Here is a 22,579-nt window from a genome sequence, read left to right as displayed (position 1 = left end):
ATCTAATTGTTAATATTACAGAATAACAACTGAAGTAAAACCACAAAATAGCTCCTGGATGTAGGCATGAGGTGGATGGAATCAGAATTCAGCTCAGGTTGGACTTGATCAACTCCTCTCTATTAAGCCAAACCTTTGATTATAAATCAGCATAGCCTACAGTCCTAAAAAAACAGACTGAAACCTGAATCTAGACCTGCCTCATTTAAGTCAATTACTTTTTATTGACAAAAGAAAAGCAGTCAGTGAAGTAATGTTACTCATAGGGGGGGAAGTTGCAGTACTTTTCTTTTTTACACCAGATTTTCTTTTGCAGGATTCCGTATCTTGTGTCACAGTTTCACTCTTGATGCTTAAGATCAGCTAGAAACAGCAATGGTGGATATAAGTGCAAACTGCTGATTGAGAGAAGTCTTCAGTGGCTCCTGGACACGACTGATTTTAGAACCTTTAGGAAATGCATTTACCAAGGAGGCGGCGGCTACAACGGAACCGAATCATTTTCTTGCTTGCCATAATGTTGGTCCTTTCCCTTTATCAGCTCCAGTTCAGGCCCTCTGCTGTTCCAGCACCACCCTTAGCACCCCAAGCGATGGACCCTGTCAAAGTGACCTCTAGGGACATCGCCAGCAACAGGACTGCTGTAACAGGCAATGTCACAGCACCACCCAAAATAAGGCACTGTGTATATGTGGATTCTGAGCCGATTGTGCCCATCACTACATCCGTGAGTACAACACCACAGCAAGGCAATGGCAGTGGAAACTACCCAGATGAAAAGCCACCATATGAGTCCAAAGGAGAATATCCCCAGGACCTGTTCAGTGTGGAAGAACGCAGGCAAGGGTGGGTTGTACTTCACATCTTTGGCATGATGTATGTATTTGTGGCCTTGGCCATTGTGTGTGATGAGTATTTTGTCCCTGCTTTGGGAGTGATCACAGAGAAGTTGCAGATCTCTGAAGATGTGGCTGGAGCCACCTTCATGGCAGCAGGTGGATCAGCACCAGAACTCTTCACCTCCCTCATAGGTGTCTTCATCTCACACAGCAATGTTGGCATCGGTACCATTGTGGGCTCAGCAGTGTTTAATATCCTCTTTGTCATTGGCACCTGTGCCCTCTTCTCAAGGGAGATACTCCACCTGACATGGTGGCCCTTATTTAGAGACATCTCATTCTACATTGTAGACTTACTGATGCTCATCCTATTTTTCCTAGACAGTGTCATTGACTGGTGGGAAAGCCTCCTTTTACTGACTGCCTATGCAACATATGTATTCACTATGAAATACAACGTGCACCTAGAACAATGGGTGAAGCAGGAGCTGAGCAAGAAGCTGAATGCTGTGCAGGCAGCAACAGTAGAGCATATACGGAAGGTTGGTGTCCTTATTGTTCAGAGGGCAAGTTGGAAATAATTCGTTCTAGCGTAAACCACAGAGAAACTGCATCTCCTTCACAAAGTGCATATTCAAACAAAACCTCAGAATACAGGTACTGGTCAATAATTATGGTTATAAAATGAGGGAAATGCAATCTAGATAGTAGAGAGTCTAAGAAATTAGAGAATGGAACTAAAAGGGAGTTCTACCATTGCATTTACTAAAGATAGTGGTTTCCTATCTAGTGTCAAAGAAGTGGGATTTTGCTTACTGGGTTATTGTAAAGGAGTTTCCAAAAAAACACTTGCAGAACATTATTCTTAGTCTGGGAACAAGACTGGATAATTCTGTGTTAAACAGGGAGAAAAAGGCTTCTGGTAAGAGGCATTGTCCAAGCCTCTTGCAGATGAGAGACGTTGGAGGAGATTCTCTTGGCCCTTTCTCAATTGAGGTGTGCTGCTGGGATGCTGATGGTATCACTTGTTACCCCATCTGCAGCTTTTGTCATGTGTATTAGCTGTCCCACTTCCTCACAGACAGTAGCCTGAAGGACTGTTATTAGATCCTCAAAAAGCAGGTGAAGCAGTAGTGGTGTTCAATCGATTTTGTTCTTGCTTGCATACAGAAAAGCACTGGGGCAGTTGCAGATGATGGAGCAAAGAAGCCAGCAGATGGGAGGAGGCTGCAGGTAGGTTCTGAGCAGCTTTGCAGGGATCTGAAGTCATTGTATTCTGAACCCCTCCCCAAGTTAGGCTGTGAATCGGGACCAAAGCCTGCTTTGTGCAAAGAACCAGGCATGCTTGGCACAATATCCACAGCTTATTTAAAAGGACACCTGGATGAATTGTGTCCTCAAAGGAATTTTTATAAAAATGAAGAGACAGCCTTTCCAAGTGGATTTGAGTAGCTATTGTCAAATGAGTGCTGTTCATTCAGTGCTTTAAAAAAGAATAGAGAAATTCAGAGCAATTCTTACCTGGTTTCATGGCCAGTTTTCCACCTGGGCTCCCAGAGCAGAGGTTGGTAGGGTCTGTCCTTTCCCACAGCAAACACTGAGGAGCTCATTCCTCTGCTGCTGGTTAACTTGCTGACTCTTTGTTTTCCGTATGGCTGGCCAGCCATTGCATGGAGAGACCTGATGTAGTGGCTGCAGAAGTATGTAACATACCAGCTTCCTCATATGGATGCTTCTTGTTCCTGTGTGCACTTAACATACCTGTACTAATTAATGTTCAGTCAAAAGCTCATTAGGACTCTGGTGTTGACTCTCGTGTAAGAACAGAGCACCATAGCTTTCAAGGACACCTGACATGACTGTAGCATTATCTTGTAGCACTATATAAAATCTACAGTTAATGACAAGTTATGACTGAAAGCATTGCATGCTTTGGTTGTAATTTATAACATTGTATTGAGTCTGTGTGAGCCCATTGCATTTCATAGACTCATAGAACCATAGAACTGTTTAGGTTGGGAAAGACCTTTAAGATCAAGTCCACCCATTAAGCTGGCACTGCCAAGTCCCCCACTAAACCATGCCCCTAAGTGCCACATCTACACGTCTTTTAAATCCCTCCAGGGATGGTGACTCCAGCACTGCCCTGGGCAGCCTGTGCCAATGCTTGACAATGCTTTTGGGAATGAATTTTTTCCCCATATCCAATCTAAACCTTTTGTGGCACAACTTGAAGCCATTTCCTCTTGTCCTATTGCTTGTGACAAAAGACTGAGAGAGGGCCAGAGTCCTCTGTAGAGCCTTTCTCTAAGGACAGCCTGACCTGCTATCTCATGTGAATGGCTAGCGTGAACTTAAATGTAGAGGTTGCTCCTTGGGTTGTGGAGATCAGCCTCCATATAAATGCATCCCCAGGGCAGAAGCAAACCAACAGTGGAGATGTTTGGAGGAAGAAACTGCTATTGACTTGCTGCGTTGTACCTTTCCATAGCCTGGATCAGCCTTACAGCGAGGCAGCAGCTCAGCCTCCCTACACAATACTCAAATGCGCAGCACCGTCTTCCAACTCATGATCCACACCCTGGACCCCCTGACAGACGGTGAGTGAATGCTCCACATCTGAGGCACTTGGGTTTGCAGCCCTGAGTGTAGAGCAGTTTAACTGGGAATACAACCTTTGTATGTCAGGGTGTTGGGCATCAGCAACCCCTTCCAAAATGCAGCTCTGAGCGTGACAGTGTTATAGCAGTGAGCTCTGCAGCAGTGGGACATACCCCTTCTGATCGCATGGCTAGCAAGGACAAACTGCTCACATTTTGGCCCTGCCATACCTAATTTACCAGTGCAAAACTGATTACTGCTGTGGGCAGCTGCTGCTTGAAGGGGCATGAGGACATGTGAAGCAGTTGTTGCTGGGGTCCCTGCAAGCAGTGGCAGTCACTGCAATCCCTCATCTTCTGCTGTCTCTCAGACAGCAGGGGCAAACTCGAGTTACAGCTTCCTCCATCTCATAGCAGGGCACATCTTCCTTCCTCTTCTTAGCTCAGCCCTCACCTTGAAGCAGCAGCATTCAATGCTGACTGCATTTGTGAGAAAGAGCTGCTCAACCTGTATCAGTGTCATTTACAACAGGAAAATGAACACAGGGAGAGCTCATTACCTACACACGTCCCCTGCTGTGCACATGCCCCTTCACAAGGGGTAAACCTGCAGAAGAGGAAATAGAAGTTAAAACCCTCAAATTATCATTTTGACAGTGGTCAAAATCCCAGCTGACATCTAAAGCACACAATGAGTTCCAGTTATGATGGCTAAGCCAGTCCATAGGTGATTTAGACCAACACTGAACACCTCTAAAAAGCCCACCTGCAACACTGTGGTATCGTCACTCCTGTGGCAAACTGTACCCACAGCACTTTGCAGGCAGTGGGCCAAGGGCTGATCAGCTCAGGACTAAGATATCTTCTTTTAAACTGGGCAGGAAGCAGAGAAGCCACATCTGCAGCCAGACCCAGGGTCTTTGTACACAAACTTTTACCTGCTGCACTGTACCACCTTTAATCCAAACACAGTGGGGAAGTTAATTTTCCAACAAATGATGAAGCACATTAAAAAAGCTTGGTTTTTTAGATTGTTCTTCCCTAGCTCAGCACATGCCCTGCCCCTTCACTGCCCTACTTGTTCTAAAGAGATTATCCCTTGTCCATTCGAAGAGAGATTGAAGCTAAGCAGATCAACACCTCTATCACAGAGGTTACAAAAAGGACTCTTCAGATCAAAATCCCAGCTGCACAAACTGATGGAGGAACAAAGGAGGCTTGATAAGGACGGAGAGACAGATAAGTGTCTGCTTTGACAGATTTTAGTGGAGGCATCCATGGCATTACTAACAGTAGCCTAACAAGACCCAGAATCATCAGGGTTTGCTCTACTGCCCTTGCTTCTGCTGGGGGCTACAAGGCAGTTGTAAGCCACTGGCTTTGCTAAAGAGGCTGTTAGTACTACGACTTACGAATAATGGATAAAAGGGGCTGGAGGGGAAGTTTAGATCTTCTCTAAAAGACAACTTGCCCTCTCATTCCAGCCAGGCAGACCTTGAGTGAGTCTCCGTATGCGGCAGCCACTAGATGGGAGTGTGACCATACGTACTTAAGCAAATCCAATACAACAGGATGCAAAGATGGGCTACAGTCTCTCCGAAAATGTTATTTTTTGCACCCATTACTATAATAATACCACTGAGATAAGGGCAAAACCTCTGCCCCAGGTACATGCCTATTCCACTCAACACTGCTAGAACAGAGACAGCTCCTTAGAAAAGGTAATGATAAAGAAAGTTACTGATACTACGACAGTACAGCACTCAAAACCAAGGAGCTAGAGACCTGTGTATCTTGTAGAAGACCTTACCTTACCCTGATAAATTCATACCTAAAGAAAAGGGAATCTGGACAAAAGGAATCATGTATGAATAGACTGAGAAACCCAAATTCCTTGAGGATCTTGGCCATAAAAGTGATGTGACTTGCCCAGGATGAATATGAAAAGGATTTGAACCCACCAAGGCATATCAGGGCTGCAAGCTCAGCCTTTGTGTTAAAAGCACCAGTCATTCAGTGCCCTCAGTACAGCTGGGTGCCTCATTCCACTGAGCACCAGCAAAATCCTTCTCTTTGCAGCTTGTGCGGCACTGTCTGTACCAGATACATTTCTGTAATTAGGTTGCAACATAAAAGATGATCCCAAATCAATTGATCTTTCCCCAAGGGTCCTTGTTCCTTCTTGGCAGTGCTCATAGCATCAGCACTTAGAGGCTGTGGCAAAGAACACTCTACAAAGGAAAAGGTTGCCAATTATTGCTCAGCAGTTCCTAACTTATCTTACTGAAATTAGGTTCTCTGTAGGGTTTCCTTCTCTCTGCTGCAGTTGCACTTTATTTGGGCAGCAGAGAAACCATTTCAGGGCAGCAAGAGTCCAAAATGTGGAAAACCAGCCAGCCCTCAACCTGCACAACCAGCCTCCAGAGGCAGGGTTTAGAAATACAGGAGTCTGAAATACAAACTTTGTTTGTTCCTAATGCAGCACCCCTTGGGGGAAGCAAAATTTCTCATGTGAGGAATGGATTAAGATCAGAGTGTTTGCTTTTTGTATTAGGAAGGGCTCATTGCACTTCAGCCTCTCTCTGCAGGGGATGAGGGGTTTTACTTTAACGGTTCTAACATTTACACTTCATCCTGAATTGTATTTTTGAGAAGCTTTTATTTTCAAATGAGAAGTTTCTGGTAACTTTGGGCTTTTCTGCACTTTCACTGGAAGGGTGTAGAAGCAGAGCATGAGGTCTTCTCACAATCTTCAGTTAGACACCAGAGGGAACTGCTGGGGAATTAAAGGGAGCAAGGATTTTGGAAACACTGAGGAGCCCTCTCATTTCTGATTCTCCAGTCTTACTCTTGGGTTACTCTTTAAACTCTAATCATAGAGGGAAGAAGACAGAAGCCTTATTTTACTTCTGAAGGAAGAAAAAGGCTCCAGCAGCAGGGATGTCAGAGCTGTCCACCCTCAGCACACCCTAGTTCACAAGCTAATGATTCTGGAAAGCAGACCAGAAGAGAGCAGTGGTGCAGGCTAGCGTAGAGCTAGGAACTGAGGGCAGCTACAGTTTCTCCTTGCTTCATTAGCATTCAATCACTTGCTTTAAGAGATTAATGATACAAATGGGAAAAAGGAATAATGGGATTATATATATATAATATAAATATATAGTATATATATTATATATATATATACTTCCACTTTTAAACAGCAAAATCTCCCAATCCTCCAGGTTCATGCCAGATTTTAAAGGAAAAATATCCTTCCTGCTGTTCATATTGTAAGTTAGTGCTGTAAGATTCAATATTAGAGCCACAGAATTAAATAAACATAAGAGCCATACTCCAGGTGAAAACTCAGCTTCCACCTTCAGTCCAGCCTAGATGCTGTCGATCCATAGGATATGAATCTTCCTGAAGAGCATCTCAAGCCCCCTGGGCACAGCACCTCTTGCCTGATTCACCAGCAGTGAATGCCCTGGGGACTGCACCCCTGAGTGAGGGCTGAGCCCATAGGGCTGCAGAGCCCCAGCTGCCCTGCCCAGCTAATCCCCAGCACTAGCAAGGACTCAGTTGACAGATTTCTTTCCTCCCAGTGCTGACCTGCAGATCTGGCTAGCTTATAGCCAGCAACTCCTCCAGTCTCAGCCCATCCTGCATGAGTTGTATGTCAGAAGAATTAACACCTTTTTAAGTCAGGCTGATCTCATGAGAACTGGACACTGGCCTGGACTTAATCTCTTTATCCTGACAGAGAGATGCTCAGAGGCTCTTCTTGGGTCAGTGCTCACAGCCTGCAGCCTAGGTGAGGGCAGCAAGCCAGGAGCTTGAATCTGCTTAATCTCTTTCAGCCTGAGCCTGACCACCCTGACCCTGCTGACAGAAGCTTTTGTAAGAGCTTTGGGGAAAAGCTGAACAGAAAGATGCATTGCCCAGTGGTTAGAGGAGACTAGGAGCAAAAGGTCACCTCTTCATTGCCCTGCACTGATGGGTGCATTTGTGCTTAGCATCAGTAGAGGGGGAACGAAGCAAAGTGCTTTACATCCCCTCTGGTAGGCTTCAGTACTGGCAAGGAGCATGGAAGAGTCCAGGCTCTTTAGTCACAACCAGCCTTTCAATAGGAGAAGAGCTCATAGAATCGTAGAATCTCAGCTTGGAAGAGATGTCAAGGAGCATCTGATCCATTCTAGGCAAAGCATGACCTAGACCAGATGTCCCAGCACTCTGTCCAGCTGAATCTTAAAAGCATCCAATGCTGGGGAATCCACAGCATGGGCAGCAGTACAGTAGATTAAACCGGTGTGATAAAACTTTCAAAGGAAGTTAATTTACAGCCCAAGCCAAGCAAGGCACAACCAATTTCTTGTGGCTGCTATGTGCAAAACCTGTAACCCTCTGCTTGATTGTTGGACTCAGCAGGCAGCTCAGAGGATATAGATTAGAGCAAAATAAGGCTTTTCCTTGAGCCAACAACTTGCTCACTTTCAATAGGAGTAGAAGTTAAGGTATTTGAGCACAACACCTAGCTATGGAGACACACAATAAGAAAGCAGCTCAGCTGAGCAGAGCATGGTTTACAGTGGGACAAGTCCTCAGTAGTCCCAAAAACACAGTACTGGACACTGCACCGGTGAAGATGATCTCTTGGGTAGCCTGGGCCGTGTTGAACCTGGACACCAGGAATTTAGATCAGCTCCAGCAGAGGAGACGTTCGTGCTTCCTTAGAGAAACCATTTTCCACATAACTGGAACGTGAATGGTTTTTAATCTTTCTTTACCATCAGGTCACCAGGCTGCAATAGCACAGTAAAGCCTCTTCAGCAGCCACATGGCAGAAGGAAGGTGTCATTTTCAGCTTGTATATAACCTAGCCTGAAAAGAAATCAACAGTCCTTTAGGAACCAAGTGATACTGCATTGAAACTCCTCCTCTGTTCTTCCTACGTTTGCTTCTTATGAAGTACGGATATCCCCTGGAAAGGATTTCTCTTCCCTCTAGGTTTTCTTTTAAATTATAAAGTATTGGTTACATGTGAAATTGCTTCCATAACTGCCATAGTACTAAGCATTTAAATATAACTTGATCAACTAGCAGCAGCTAAACCATAGGGCCACAGCCAGAACAACTCACAAGTCAGTGCTGACGGCAATCCACGCAACAGGAAAGGGGGGAGAGCGTATGTGTGCTGGGGGAGGCAGGTAAAGGGGGCTTGGATAGCTGGCAGCTGCTGATGAATGCATCCTTCTCATCCACAGCAAAATTTAAAGACAGGGTTGACATCCTGAGCAACATAGCCAAGGCCAAAGCAGGAGAAGGATCAAAACCAGAAGGTGAGTGCATGAAGAGTTGGTGCTGTTTGCCTTGTTTTGTGCAGCAACCCCCCACCTTTTCCAGCACTCAGCACCCAAGGGCTGGCAAAGAAACACGATGGTTTAACACATATCTTCTGTTATTACAGATCACAGATGGCTGCTATAATAATGCAGCAGAAATCAATTGATGTGCACTAAGAGTGGGCAATAAAAGCCATCCCCCCGGGAGTCTAGGAGTGGTTAGTGAGACAGCATCCAAACACAAAAGTGCTACAAGGATACAGTGTAAATTGCCACCAGAAGGGTAGAAGAGGGGAAATCAGGCCATTAGAAGCAGAAGCTGGGTGCTACTGATCTTTGGTAGACCCTGCAAATGAGGTGTTTGTTAAACAAAGTACCTTCATTTTACCTTGGAAGTTTGGCACACTTCAAGAAGACATGGAAGATTCCTCCAAGGAGAAAAGCCAGGCTCGCTCTCCAGCCTGTCCACATCTTTTTTGTATAGCAGGGACCAAAACTGAACCCAGAATTCCAGGTGTGGCCTGACAAGCACCAAGTAGAGTGGGACAATGACATCCTTCTCTCTGCTGGTGATGCCCTTGTTCATGTTCCCTAGCATCCTGTTGGCTTTCTTTGCCATAGCAGCACACTGTTGACTCGTATGAAGCTTGTACCACCAGGACTGCCACGTGCCTTTCCACAGAGCTTCTCCCTAACCTGTGTTGCACTCCTGGATTGTTTTCACAGGTGCAAAACCTTACACTTGTTCTTGTTGAACTTCATAAGGTTCTTGTTAGCCCACTCTTCCAGTTTGTCCAGATGACCCTGCAGTGTGCCTCTCCCTTCTGAAGTGTCCACTTGGTGTCATCAGCAAACTTCATCAGGGCACACTTGATCCAATCAGCCAGATCACTTATGAAGATATTGAGCAACATTGGGCCTAATATCAATCTCTGAGGGACCCCACTTGTGACAGGTCACCAGTTTGAAAAGCAGCTATTTACTTATTTTTGTGATCCTCTTGGCTATGTGGGTTACACAGGAACAGCACAGAGGACATTGCAGTTATTTCCTTGTATGTGTCAGCACTTTCCTATTTGTATTTGAATACCTATCAAATGATTAGGGATTAAAGCCTGGCAGCACATGGGAGTCATTTCTCAGAAGCCTTGAAGAATATCAGCTCCCTGGAGAACACCATGGTCTACTAGAACATAAAGGAGAAGCAAAGCTTTATATCCTCTCTGCCTTTTAAGGATGGCTTTAATAAGATCTCCAGGATCCAGAATGAAACAAGAAACACCAGTTGTAGATCAGATAATTAGCATTTCCCTGGTGTTATGAATGTGCCTCTTACAGCAGTTTCAGATAGGTCATCGAAGCATCAAGGTATCATTCTACAACAGGCCCAGCTTTTAGTAATCCACAGTAGACAGAGAGGACAAACAGCAAACCTAAGCAGTCACACTGGGTTTAACATAAAATGGCCACAGGAGACTTAAGGCGACTGAAAGCAGTATTCTTTCTTATTCCTTTTAGCAGAAGAGGAAAAGGCAGCACCAAGCAAAGTTCAGGTAACTCCTGCCAGCGACTCTGAGGCCGGCAAAGACAAACAGAAGGCAGATGCACCACAAGATGCCCAGGTATTGAACTAAGTATTACAGGCAGTAAGAGCACAGTCGAGACCAAATGTCACGTCCTTTCCTTCTTCTCTCTCTAAGGCTTTTGGGATAGGACCCAACTCGTTTCCCATAACTGACAACTAAAAATAGTCTGTATGTAGCAATGAGATATATTAATGTGCTAGCTGAAACATTTCATCTTCCAGACACAAATCAGGTTCAAAACATGACACTGACTGAAACTGTCTAGTATCTTCTCCTCAGATGACTCTTCCGAGGTTACAGGAGTACTCCAGCATATGGGAAGATACAAGTAGCTGCCTGTCCTATGTTCACCAGTACACATTTCTGTTTTGTTTCCCAAATCCCTCCTTTCAATAAATGTAATTCACCTGTTCTGATGAGGAAAGGTTTCTCAAGGACAGACAGTCAATGTTTCATTTGAGTCAAAAACCTATGTAAAAGTTGGTACTAGTTAACAGATGCAAACTAGTTAACATAATACACAGGCACTGAGATGGGCTATGCCTGGATTTTGTCCACAACAGCAAGATGTGGGTTCTGACTGCCCTCAGCCATGTTACAAACATGACCTCTACCAAGGCAAGACCATGGTGAATAAATGCTGTGCAGCTCCTTGTGAGTGTGAAAACTGGCTCTTTTTCTCCCCCTTATCTACAGCCCTCCTCAGACAGTGACACCTCAGAAGACAGCAGCTCTGACAGTGATGAAGACAGTGATGACAGCTCAGATGATGAAGAAAATGATGAGCCATTATCTCTTGAATGGCCAGCAACTAGGAAAAAACAAGCCATTTACCTTTTCCTGTTTCCCATTGTCTTTCCTCTCTGGAGCACTCTGCCTGACGTTAGAAACCCAGTAAGCATCTATCTTCCTTCTGCTACTGCATTCATTAACTGAGCTGTACATTTCCTCTTGAGAAGAGTCCCCAGTTCTGTTTTGCCATGTTTAGAGTCCTTGCATACTTGAAGTGCTGTTAATGCTGCTGGGAGTGGGACAGGAGCCCTGGCTGCAGCATATCACAGCCACAACACCAGCAGCTACTGGTCACCTAATGAAGCTGACAAATCCAAATACAATTAGAGACCAGGGTCCACATTAAAGCAACTGATTACAGTGAAGGGTTTCAGGTGAATATTTTCACTGGGGGTTGTTAAATTTTCCTGAAACTTTTCCATGTTTTTCTTTTCAAACTTGATTTTAACAGGACTCCAAAAAATTCTTTGTCATCACGTTTTTTGGATCCATCCTCTGGATTGCTGTATTCTCTTACCTCATGGTGTGGTGGGCTCACCAGGTGAGGGCTCTATTTTCTCTCTGCAAACAAGACTATTTCAGAACAAGTAGATGGAGGGAGAAGGAAGGAACAGCATCACTGTGGCATTTTATCTGATGAATTACAGCTGCACTCAACCATCACCACGGTAGAAACTTGGGTTTGTTTAGAACCCAAAAGGACTTGTTTAGAACCCAGAAGGGAATTCTCAAATTCATTCTTTTCAATTTGACAGAGAGTTTTCCATTTCAAGAGCTTCCAAGGGAATTTCTGCATCAGTGAAAGGAAAAGTGCCATCAAGATTTATCTTAATACTGCCTTTTTATTGATGAATGCTTCTGTGCTGAACATAATTACCCCTCACCTAATTAAAATTCCAGGAATATACAGGTTCTGATTCTGAAAGCTGCCGTTAACTCTCAGTGCCTTAATGTTCACCTGGTATTCTGGGAAATAAGACTTGCATCTTGTCGAATCAGACCCACAATTTGTATTTAGTGATATATTGCACATTCACAGCATAGTTGATGATGCCATAAATCCAAAGACTGACATTTCCCAAAGCTCTTGGATCATACAGAGCTGCTGCTAAATTTGGAGAGGGAAAGTTGGAAGACAGCCAAAGAGGTGAACTTGGGACAGAAAAGTTGTGCTGTAGCTGACTTGACCTTTCTTAGTCTTGGCAACACTGATCACAGGCCCAGTGGTCCAGCTTTCAGAGCAAACCCAAGATCAACATACACTGTGAAATTTAACTTTTTATCCACAAAGCAGAAAAATGTGACCATGTTTAAGGGGATTCAGAATATTCTGGCTCAAATTCAGCATAAAGCCTCAAAAGAATGGTCAGAGCAATTAAATTCCATGTTACAAAGCAAACAGCCTTACCCGACTCTGTTTATTAGGTTGGTGAAACAATTGGGATATCAGAGGAAATTATGGGGTTAACCATACTTGCAGCAGGAACATCCATCCCCGACCTTATCACCAGTGTCATCGTTGCTCGGAAAGGCTTAGGTGACATGGCTGTCTCCAGTTCTGTAGGCAGCAATATCTTCGATATCACTGTTGGGTGAGTATTGATTCAATGTTGAAAGATAGCCTGTTTCTTCTGAAATAGACAGCTGGCGGCTTTTAGTCCAAACACGCTCTTAACTTTACCTTAGCTGTAATTAAATGTAGGGCAGCTGAGCAATAAGCTAATGGCTTGTTTAGAAACCTAACCCAACCAGGACAGACAGAGTTTTATACCTTAGTCCATCATCTTCTCCTAATTCTAAATCTACACAAATTAACTGAGTTTTTGTCTTGAAAGAAGAAGTCTTTGAATAACACCAAAGATTTACAGACAGGATCCTTATTTAGTCACTCAGAGATCCTGTGCAATCAAAGCTCAGTATCTGCGCCTGTACTTTCTATCAGTAAAGCATCAGGACATCCTTATTATGGCGTGCTGAGGCACTCAATACATAGGTGTTATTTTAAAACCCCTTCTCCATTCCTGGATTGCATTATGATGGCTCAAGTATTACCCAAATGCAGTTTTTGACATGAACAACATCAGTTTTAGATTTATGCTGAGTTCACGGAACACAATCATGCATTTTTTCCCCTCTAACAGTTTGGTAAAATTGCTTTGTTATGGTGCAGAAAATGAACTGCCTTAAAACATTTATTTCAATTACTTTTCCTTTACTTGCAGTTTGCCAGTTCCTTGGTTCCTTTACTCTGTCTTCAATGAACTCGATCCAGTTGCAGTCAGCAGCAATGGTTTGTTTTGTGCAATTGTTCTCCTTTTTCTCATGCTCCTCTTTGTGATTATCTCAATTGCTGCATGTAAATGGAAAATGAACAAACTGCTGGGGCTCACCATGTTTGCTCTTTACTTTGTGTTTTTGATCATCAGTGTGATGTTAGAAGACAAGATAATATCCTGCCCAGTATCTGTGTGACATTTGGATGCTGCAGAATGTCTGTAAGCATACATCTAAATCAAAAGGGGTTTAAGGCAGCGATTGTTCTACTGAAAAAAGCAACCAGAATTATAACGAAAAGCATCTTTAATATATTAAAAGCACCCCAAAACCTCAAGTGGTTCGTCAGCCTCTATTTTTCCTTAGGATCAGAAAAGGTCAGATAATGGAATAAACAATATAAAACAACATACAAGTTTAGGCTGGCATGGAAAGGCTGGCATGGAGTAGATACATGAAGGGTGATCCCCTCAAGTTAATGGAGCCAATTTTCCGCACAGATTGTTTGCTCAGTACAAAAGTATTCCCATCCCCAAGGTCTGGGCCGCAACTAGTTTGCTATGATTGCCCTACTCAGAGGTAGTTTTCATCCTTTCAGTGGATGCACTACAGAGCATCCTCAGCTGGTACTCTACACATACCTCCAGGAAAGTGTATGCAGATCATGATGCACTTTAGAGGAAATGCTTTTTCCTGGCCTTCTTCAGACTGTGGGAAATGCAATACAAAGGTTTTCAAGGAGAAAGCAAAGCAGTAAGTTATTTCTGCATGCAGAAGAAGACAGGATGAGAGCTGCAGAGCAATCCTGAAAGCTGTCCACATGGCTCCTGTTAAATCTGTACTTGATCTTGCAATATAATCCCTAAAACTCCCTCTAAGTGCCACCAGTACAGGTGTGATGTCATCGGGATTTACATCTTCCTGTAACAAGATTAAGCGGATCTGAGGTTAGAACATTACCACTAGCAAAAACTAAATCCAGGCATCAGAAATACTACAGCCAGAAGCTGATCTGCTTGAATTTTGTTTTCATGCTGACACTAATCTCTGAAATACACAGATTACTATATCCAGAGCTAATTCTTGTTGTTAGCACTGTCTTCTACATAATCACTATGAAAAAATGCCACTGACATCAACCACCAACAAACCTCATGGGTTTATTGTTAACAATGCCTCATGTGAGCAAACAATGTAGTTAAGAGTTGCAGAGATTTCTGTCATTCTAATCCATCTAATAAAATGTTAATGAAAATAACCAGAAAGATTTTCAGCTTTTTATTGACTCACTGTAAAACTTCTTTTTTGGATGAGACAGGGGAAAAAAAAAAACAACCCTTAGACATTGTGAACACTGACTTTGCATATTTTGAAGGAACTACAAACCAAAGCAAACATCCAACATAGTGGGTTTTGGTAAATAAAATTTAAACATTACATATTTACAAATCTACAACCATTCATTTAAAAAGTGCTGCTTGCAGACTAACAAAGTACCTTTTTTAAATCCCAGTGAGATATCATCCAGAGATACCCCTCTCATTACTATCTGCATCTCCCATTGGTTATACAAAGATTTTACATGCAGGAATTTTCTCTTTCTTGGGGTACAGATCACTTAATTCACCAGCAGAATCTGAATTCATCAGGTTGTAACTGTACCAACAGCAAACCTTCTCAAAATGGGAAACAGTTTAGCAGTGTCAGAGAAACAGCACAACTTCTATTCACATTTCAGCATTTTATCTCCAATAATTATTCCAGTGGAACCATAAGTAAAGCAAAATATATATTGCACTGCAAATGTAACACCTCTGTGTCAGGTTGGTTTTGACATAAGCATTATTTAGTACACAAAAGAGGAAAATTCAGTTCATACAAAATTTTAAATTGAAAATATGTCTCAAATATTTTATTTATCCATCTTTGTGGTATTGGAAAATATAGTCAAATTGCTTCTCTAATAAAGGACAGTGAGAGTTGAAAACTGTTTCTACACTGAATTCTCTGATGCTTAAAAATTATCCACCTCAGGACCTACATTTGGAACATTACGACTCAAATGAGGAAAACTTCCCACTTAACCACTATTCCAACAATATTTCATTATAGTATTTCTACAGTGGACTGACTTGCCACAGACTTCATAAAACAATTCATTAAGTACAGCGATGTTACTTGATGAATTACTATGTCATATAGTAATTTAAAAGCACACCCAAATAAACATCATCAGTGTTTCAGGAGTGCTACTGAGGATGCAAAGACACAGTAAGATTGTTTACCTGAAGGATGCATATAGAATCCTTCTCAGGGTACAATATATACTCTTCTGATAATACTGGCAGGACTTGATATTTGAATGAAGTGACAAACTTGTTTGCTTTACAAGTCTGAAGGCAGTTGGAAGTACTTACAACGAAGCTGGGACTAGAATGGAGAAAGTGGGCCACGTATTACAAGTGTCGCATCTATTCCTGTGCTAGCACACACAGTTGCACTGTTATGCCCTAGTAAGTGAGGGGTGGTTAGAGACCAGGCTCCATCGCTTCTGCCAGACTCAAGTAGGAGGTGTGAAGCTCACTTCATAGCTCAGTACCTCTAACACACCACGGCAGCTCTGGAAAAAGCACTCGCCCTCCTTCATGGCTTGAAGGTCCTATAAAACAGTGGCTGCCCCAAGTGGTAAATGACATGGGGAGCAGAACTGCAAAGAGCTTGGAGCACTACCCTACACACAGCACGAACATGAATGAGCTTATATACACAGCAACTACTGTATGCAACTTTTACTTGGTAAATACAACGTACCTATGGTACAGAGCAGAGCACACATGCACACTAACAGGTACTTACAATGAATATGTTAAAAAATAACCTGGTGTTTTCCATAATAGTTCAGAAGAATGAAGGGGGTATGTACGTATCCACCCTACGCTGATACACTATTACCATGTACCTGGGTGAAAACAAATAGCTATAGTTATGCAGGAGGAACACTTCACAAGCGTGGCAGTACAAAAAGGAGCATCACAAATTGTTAAAATAAATTAAATGTGAAAGTGTTGGTAAGTGTAGCATTGCTAGCTCCACCTCAGGGCGGGGGGGATAGTTCATAAAGGTCAGCTACGTCATTAGCAGCAAATTAGAGAAGAGGAATTACCCCATGAAAGCTGTATCCAACAAGACTGTATCTTGTAATCATCATCAGCACATACCTGCAGCTCTACCGGTTCTAAATCCTTTCTCCTTAGGGCAGCATCCTCTTACTACTTTAGAGAGGTCTGGGAGGAGGTTACATAGGGCTTCATAGCAGCATTGCTTCTTATTTAAGCCTCCGACAGGCTGTTTCATTTAATGAAGTAAATGTGAGCTTTAAAGTTTCTCTCCTTTCTGCCTAACTAAATACTGCTGTACTATTACACTTGCAAACTAAAGAGATCTTTAAAAATACCTGCTGCTAGGCAGACTGAAATACAAAAGCTAATGTAACAGCTGAGTACTTAGAAATACTGTAACAGCAACAACTAAAAGAAATTAGGATTGGAAAACTATTGAGATTACCCAAAATAAAGCTATTTGTTAAAGCATGGTTTAATTTGTTTAGGGTGTTTTATACAATTCAATGTCTGTTTTCCCACCTCCATACAAGACTTCTGGTATTTTCTTTGTGGCCTGCCTTCTGGTGAGGAGTTGCTATTTGACTGAGAGCACAGAACACTTTTTTAAACATCCAGAACAAGAAAAACATGAGTCAAAAGCCAGGACTCCAGCACAAGGACTGACACAGCGTGTTTCTTCACAGCAACAAAGCCAACAGTTGGTTTGCCTGTGAAACAGAGACCAAACATTCCAAGTACATTTAACTATGCACAATATGCCCCAATAAGTTACATTCCCTAAATATTCCCTGTAGCAAGTTTGCTTTACGTACTTGAGTTAAAAGCTTTGGATTAGCATTACATATGTGTTGTATTTAGTGTGTTTCAAACACATCCACCAAGACTGCAAACACTGCATGATTATGAAGAACTTCTTGCAGGCTGTCATTTGCTTTATATTACATCTGCAATGAGGTCACATTAACGAGTGCCAACAGCTGGGATGGCCTGATTCCACAATGTAATCTGTAGGACTCTTCAGTATGCTTTCTCTTTACTAGGGAGTGAAGGGAACAAGCAAGGAAGAGAAGGTTTCTACAGAAGTGTTTTAGAGACATCCATGTGTTCGTAAGTAGAGTTTTATAGTTTACCATACCTTCCTCCTGATTGCTGTGGTAACACGTTTTCCATGTGTGCATGAGAGAAATCCTGTATTTAGAGTACTGCCTAGGTGAAGGTTAACATGTTCTATCCTGCTTTAAAAACAAATCACTCTTCAAGAAGTAACTGGACAAGTTACTATAAATAGCAGTGTACTGCAAAAAAAATAAGCACTGTATTGCTTCTGCAGCAAGTCCATTTAAAATTCACTCCAGTAATTTAAAAAAATTAAAAAAATATCAACTTACTATAAACAATTTAAAATACGTATAATACAACTTTGTATGCTCTTCATAACATCATGAATATTCTATGTAAACAATAGATTCTGAAGGATTTACTTCGCTCACATTAGTTTCAGTGCATTGTTTCTGTCCACCTGTCAATTTTTAAGAAGGGAACTGTAATGGGTTGTCCCAAGTGAAAGAACTGATTTTGTTTAGAATCCTCCTTTCCACACGTCGATTTGCAGAAAGGACAAGGGACAGGGAAGTATTTGGCCCATTTTCCACTCTGTAGGCCTAATCATTCCAAGGCCTTCTGCCACAGTACATTCGTACATACGTTCTTGAACACTGAAGACTGAGATGCTCCTTGTGACTGAAGTGGTTATTTTACACAGGTATACATTGTAGATATCACCTCTTTAGCTAAGTATATTTAAAGATATGGTTCTCCAAAAATCTTTCTGCATTCCATCACTCCAGTACTCGGTGGTCTATCACAATTATGAGTATTCTTCACTTGACTAGCTGTGAGACGGTCATAGGCCATTTTGTACTCTCTGTCAAAAGCATCTGTAGAAAGAGAAAAGCAACTTCTGTATACCCTGCTCAAAACCACAACCCAAACACGATGACAGGGAGTATACTCATCAGCATCAAATAACGGTAAAGTCCTTTTTATTCAGCACTTCCTATTGAATGGCACACACAGAATCACAGAACATTTTGGATTGGAAGAGATCTTAAAGCTCACCCAGTTCCAACCCCCTGCCATGGGCAGGGACACTTTCCACTAGAGCAGCTTGCTCCAAACCTCATCCTAATCTACATATTTATTTATTTTAAGCTGAAAAACTAGTTTGCAGACACCCATCATCTATGCTCATTCAAGTAACTTATAAACCTTACCTATATCAATGTTATCTCTTCCTAGGGCAACAAGTGAAAGAAATAGTATTTCTCTGTAAAGACTCCTGAAATTGGAAAAAGAAATGGGAGGTTATACACTGCAGTAATACACCACCAAGCAATCTATATTAACAACAGATTCAAGCATTTAAAAACAACTTATTTTTTAAAGTGGCATTTTCATCATAAATCCCGATTACAACCTCCAAAATATTGTCATTTCTGACCTTAAGATTGCCCTGGACTCCCCACATATTGACATCACTTATGGTAGGTCCTTTCATGGTAGGCATTTCTAAATTAGCTTGAAAAGCAGGCAGACAAGCAAAGAAACACCTGGTCATTGCTCCAGCTGTTAAAAAGACCGATTTATATCCTCTTATGAATAAAAATCACTAAATCCAGGCACAAAACCCAAGAACATTTACAAGACCATGTAATAAATGAGAACACTGCTGAAAACCAGTGCTTTTTTCTTTAAAAAACACATCACAAGAATAGAATTCATATTCCAATAGCCTTATTGTCACCCAACTTTGCTGCAGTCAGATGCGCTCCTATTCTTACCTCTGTCTTTTCATATGTGGCCATTTGTTCAATCTTTCCAATATCTGACTCATTGGTCCATACACATCATTCATCTTAATGCTCTTCACCATACTTCTCAAGAGCTCCTGATTAAAGGAGTCATCATCTTTCTGCAATAAATGGACCATTGGGTACTTCTGGGCTGAAAAACATTAGAAATGCTGTAAGAACATATATATTCTTTGTGGAGCAAGTAGAAAGTTGCTTAAAAAAGGTGGGAGGCTATACAAGCTGTGAATATACCGATATATATGTGGTGAACAAGGAGCAATAAGCATCAAGGCAAAATAACATCAACGTAAGAAACAAAAAGCACATAGGAGAAAACTCAAGAGCTGCAATGGGTCATGAGCATTTTCAGGCATATGATCCAACACTGGCAACAAAATGCTTAGGAAGCAGATTCTAAAAATAAGAAAACAAGCTAAGTGGATGAACTGCCATAAGTTCTGTGTTCACTGAAACATATTCCCTCTTACTCGTCCCTTCCCAATGAAGAAAAAGCCACTGGAGATACTGGCCAATGATTTGAAAGAGATGTGCTGGAAAACTAAACGTGTTCAAGCAGTTCACTGCTAAACATACAACCACCCTCCCTCCCAAAACAAGTCACACCAACTTAGAATAGCAACACCAAACTTGACACTCACTCTCAAACAAAAGAGTGCGATTTTGACCTGCAAGACAAAAAGCAGTATGATCAAAAACCAGCTCTGTATCTTGCATAAACTATCCACAAAGACATCTCTTTTCTAAACACATTCTTCAGCTGCTCAAGATGAGAACTGTTCTTTAAAAAAAATCCCACTAAAAGACACAAGAAACAAAGCTTACTCTGAGCATTCCACAGTATATACAGAGGCTGCCTTGGATCCTGATGCAATTTCATATTGTCCCATAGCATCTGAATAAGAACGTATTTACTGTCCTCTGACATACAGCTTCGTGGAATCTGAACAGAAGAATGCATACATAAAGATATTTTACTACAAAGTCATGAAAGAGGACTTCTGTATTTAAAATATATTTTCACCTCTATAGGCATCATGGTAAAAAGCTTTAATATTAAAGCTGCTATAAACCTGATAAAGTTAAATCTGAACAGGATGTCAGTGACATAGCAAAGGAGTATTTTGCGTATCCTCCTACAGTCTTATAATCATAATTTCCTCCTCCTTCTACTGCCTAACTAGTCATCAAACTGCAATAAAACCAACTAGAAACTTATCTTTGCAAGTGAAGATCACAAATTACAGTGTGACTATTAAGACCTAAACACTTATCCCACACAAGTGCTGCTGAGCCCAAGCTCCGGAGTTACACATTCTTTAGTTTCTTTCAGTTGACACATTCTTTACCAAATCAGGACCTAGCATACTGTAAGACACATTTCTAAGAGTTACTGAATTATCTAATCATTTCCTATATGGGAAAGCACGCATTTCTCATCTGCCAATATCTCCTATCTGTTTCCATACCTTGGAGTTTTTATTACAGTGCTCAGAAGAAAGGATTAATCCTGGTAAGTTGCTGGGCAAGTCCAAGCGTCTGAAATACCACACCAAATTCCAGAACACAATAGGGTGATGATCTACAAAGTCTGCCACTGTTATTGCATGATCCCCTTCATTTTCAAGCAAGCTTTCAAGCTCTTTCCATACTACTAGAGGACTGAGATAAGGAACCGTTATAGGATCAGGACTAGGCAAGGGCCATTCTAGGCCCAAGGAATCCTATGGTATGAAAAGGAAAAATGCCATTAGTTGGAACGTAATTATCTTTACAAAGTCTTATGAATGCTTTTGTTCCCCCTGAGACACCCCAACATGTAAAAGCTACAACTTATATTAGTTTAAATCACAAAACCCAGTATTTCTCATAAGTTGGAATGGTTAATTCTGTTCTAATCTATCCTATTTCACAATCTTTCACACACTTGAAATGACATTTAAGGTAGAAAAACTACACACTGTTGGTCCTTGCAAAGTAGCAGGCAGGCTACCAGTAGGAATGATATGGCTGATCTTCTGGTTTTCCTTCTCATCTTCTTCCAATGGACCAAAAGTACTGATACTCCTTGCTACAGGGTGACTTGTACATTCTGATGCAGAGGTATTTTGTCTTCTTCCTGAGGGGATCTGGATACTTCTGGCACAACTATTCTCATGCTGCTTAGATTTGCTAGGGAAGGGGAGGATAAAAAAAAGGTTAAGAATCTCAGCTTGCTGCTTCACTCTGAGTGCTCAAACATGCATGCAAACAGACAGAAATAAACTGGAAATCATTGACCTGACATGTCAAATTCTACCTTGTCATCCACCACACTCATTCATGTTACAGTGCAAGCTCTACTCCCCTCCTTGCAATGATAATAAACACAAGCATCCTAAAAAGAGTGGATAGAATTTGCAGAATTACAGATGCCTACATGAATTGCTGTATTAGGAGTGAAATGGTAAACACCATGCTGAAAAAACATGATGTGGCCAAAGGAGATAAGGGAGAGGCAGCAAGAAGATCCCCTCTCGAATCAATTTCTGCTCTCAAGAGTATGTTATGAAATTTATTTCTGTTGACAAGGAAAACATGCATATCCACAGAGAACTTGAGCAATTTCTAGGCAGAAAATGCAGGTTTACCTATTTGAATTTATATCCTCTTGAACAGACATTAGAGATGTAGCAAGGCCAACAGTAGCTGCAGTGCTACAGGACTTCCCACTCTGATTTGAGAATAGTGATGGGTACTGCATGTTTTCTGTAGAAGGGCTGGACTTCAGGAAGTAACTGCAGAGAAAGCAAAAGCTTAATATCATTAAAAAAATCAAAAGAAAACACTACTTCACAATTATGAGCATTCAGAATTGAGGAAAATCAAGATAATGTTATTACCGTCCAGGTCGCCGCAGATCTCTGATCTCTATGCTTAAAAAAGGCAGGAATAAATTGCCACAGAATGGACACGTGGTGTTGAGATTTGAATCATCTGCTGTCCAACCTGCCATGATTTCTTCATCATGAACCAAGCAGTCACAAGTTCGACATCGTGAACAGCTTGAGATGAGGACCTGCACACAGCAGAGCACAGAAGTCCACTATCACACATTCTCAAAACTACTCTTCTTTTACAAAGCAGTTAAAACTGTCACCAAAATCTTGGCCCTTAGATGAATACTGCTTGC

General features: G+C 41.8%; 2 protein-coding genes across 10 annotated transcripts in view; one reads left to right on the top strand and one right to left on the bottom strand.

The window, feature by feature from the left end:
• Window positions 1-24: 24 nt before the first annotated feature.
• On the top strand, window positions 25-13,683 carry SLC24A1 (solute carrier family 24 member 1). Of its 5 annotated transcripts, XM_061446602.1 has the most exons (10): window positions 25-846; window positions 1,225-1,381; window positions 2,010-2,072; window positions 3,331-3,439; window positions 8,686-8,760; window positions 10,282-10,385; window positions 11,046-11,243; window positions 11,593-11,682; window positions 12,567-12,733; window positions 13,364-13,683. In XM_061446602.1, the coding sequence occupies exons 1-10, from the start codon at window positions 458-460 to the stop codon at window positions 13,611-13,613; spliced, it is 1,602 nt and encodes a 533-aa protein (XP_061302586.1). In that variant the 5' UTR covers window positions 25-457; the 3' UTR covers window positions 13,614-13,683. The 5 variants fall into 5 exon arrangements, with proteins under 5 accessions (XP_061302586.1, XP_061302583.1, XP_061302584.1 ...); XM_061446599.1 differs by having other exon boundaries at window positions 25-1,381; window positions 10,285-10,385; XM_061446600.1 differs by having other exon boundaries at window positions 25-1,381; window positions 13,568-13,683.
• A 995-nt stretch (window positions 13,684-14,678) lies between these two features.
• Window positions 14,679-22,579, bottom strand: part of DENND4A (DENN domain containing 4A) — a 53,208-nt gene continuing 45,307 nt past the window's right edge. For 4 of the 5 annotated variants that reach the window (XM_061446596.1, XM_061446594.1, XM_061446593.1 and 1 more), the window contains 9 exons: window positions 22,290-22,465; window positions 22,038-22,184; window positions 21,369-21,579; window positions 20,877-21,131; window positions 20,233-20,350; window positions 20,049-20,075; window positions 19,378-19,540; window positions 18,811-18,875; window positions 14,679-18,474 (listed from right to left, as the gene is read on the bottom strand). In XM_061446596.1, coding sequence (XP_061302580.1) covers window positions 18,338-18,474; window positions 18,811-18,875; window positions 19,378-19,540; window positions 20,049-20,075; window positions 20,233-20,350; window positions 20,877-21,131; window positions 21,369-21,579; window positions 22,038-22,184; window positions 22,290-22,465 — 1,299 coding nt within the window. In that variant the 3' untranslated portion in view covers window positions 14,679-18,337. The remainder of the gene's footprint in view (window positions 18,475-18,810; window positions 18,876-19,377; window positions 19,541-20,048; window positions 20,076-20,232; window positions 20,351-20,876; window positions 21,132-21,368; window positions 21,580-22,037; window positions 22,185-22,289; window positions 22,466-22,579) is intronic. The other variant, XM_061446597.1, reaches the window with a different exon arrangement.

This window comes from Pezoporus flaviventris, unplaced genomic scaffold (assembly GCF_033815535.1).
Source record: "Pezoporus flaviventris isolate CSIRO_AGI_PZ_B2104156 unplaced genomic scaffold, CSIRO_AGI_Pfla_v1 ptg000006l, whole genome shotgun sequence".
NCBI lineage: Eukaryota > Metazoa > Chordata > Aves > Psittaciformes > Psittacidae > Pezoporus > Pezoporus flaviventris.
The sequence above is the reverse complement of the archived record's forward strand: the minus strand, read 5'-3'. Positions and strand labels throughout refer to the sequence as shown.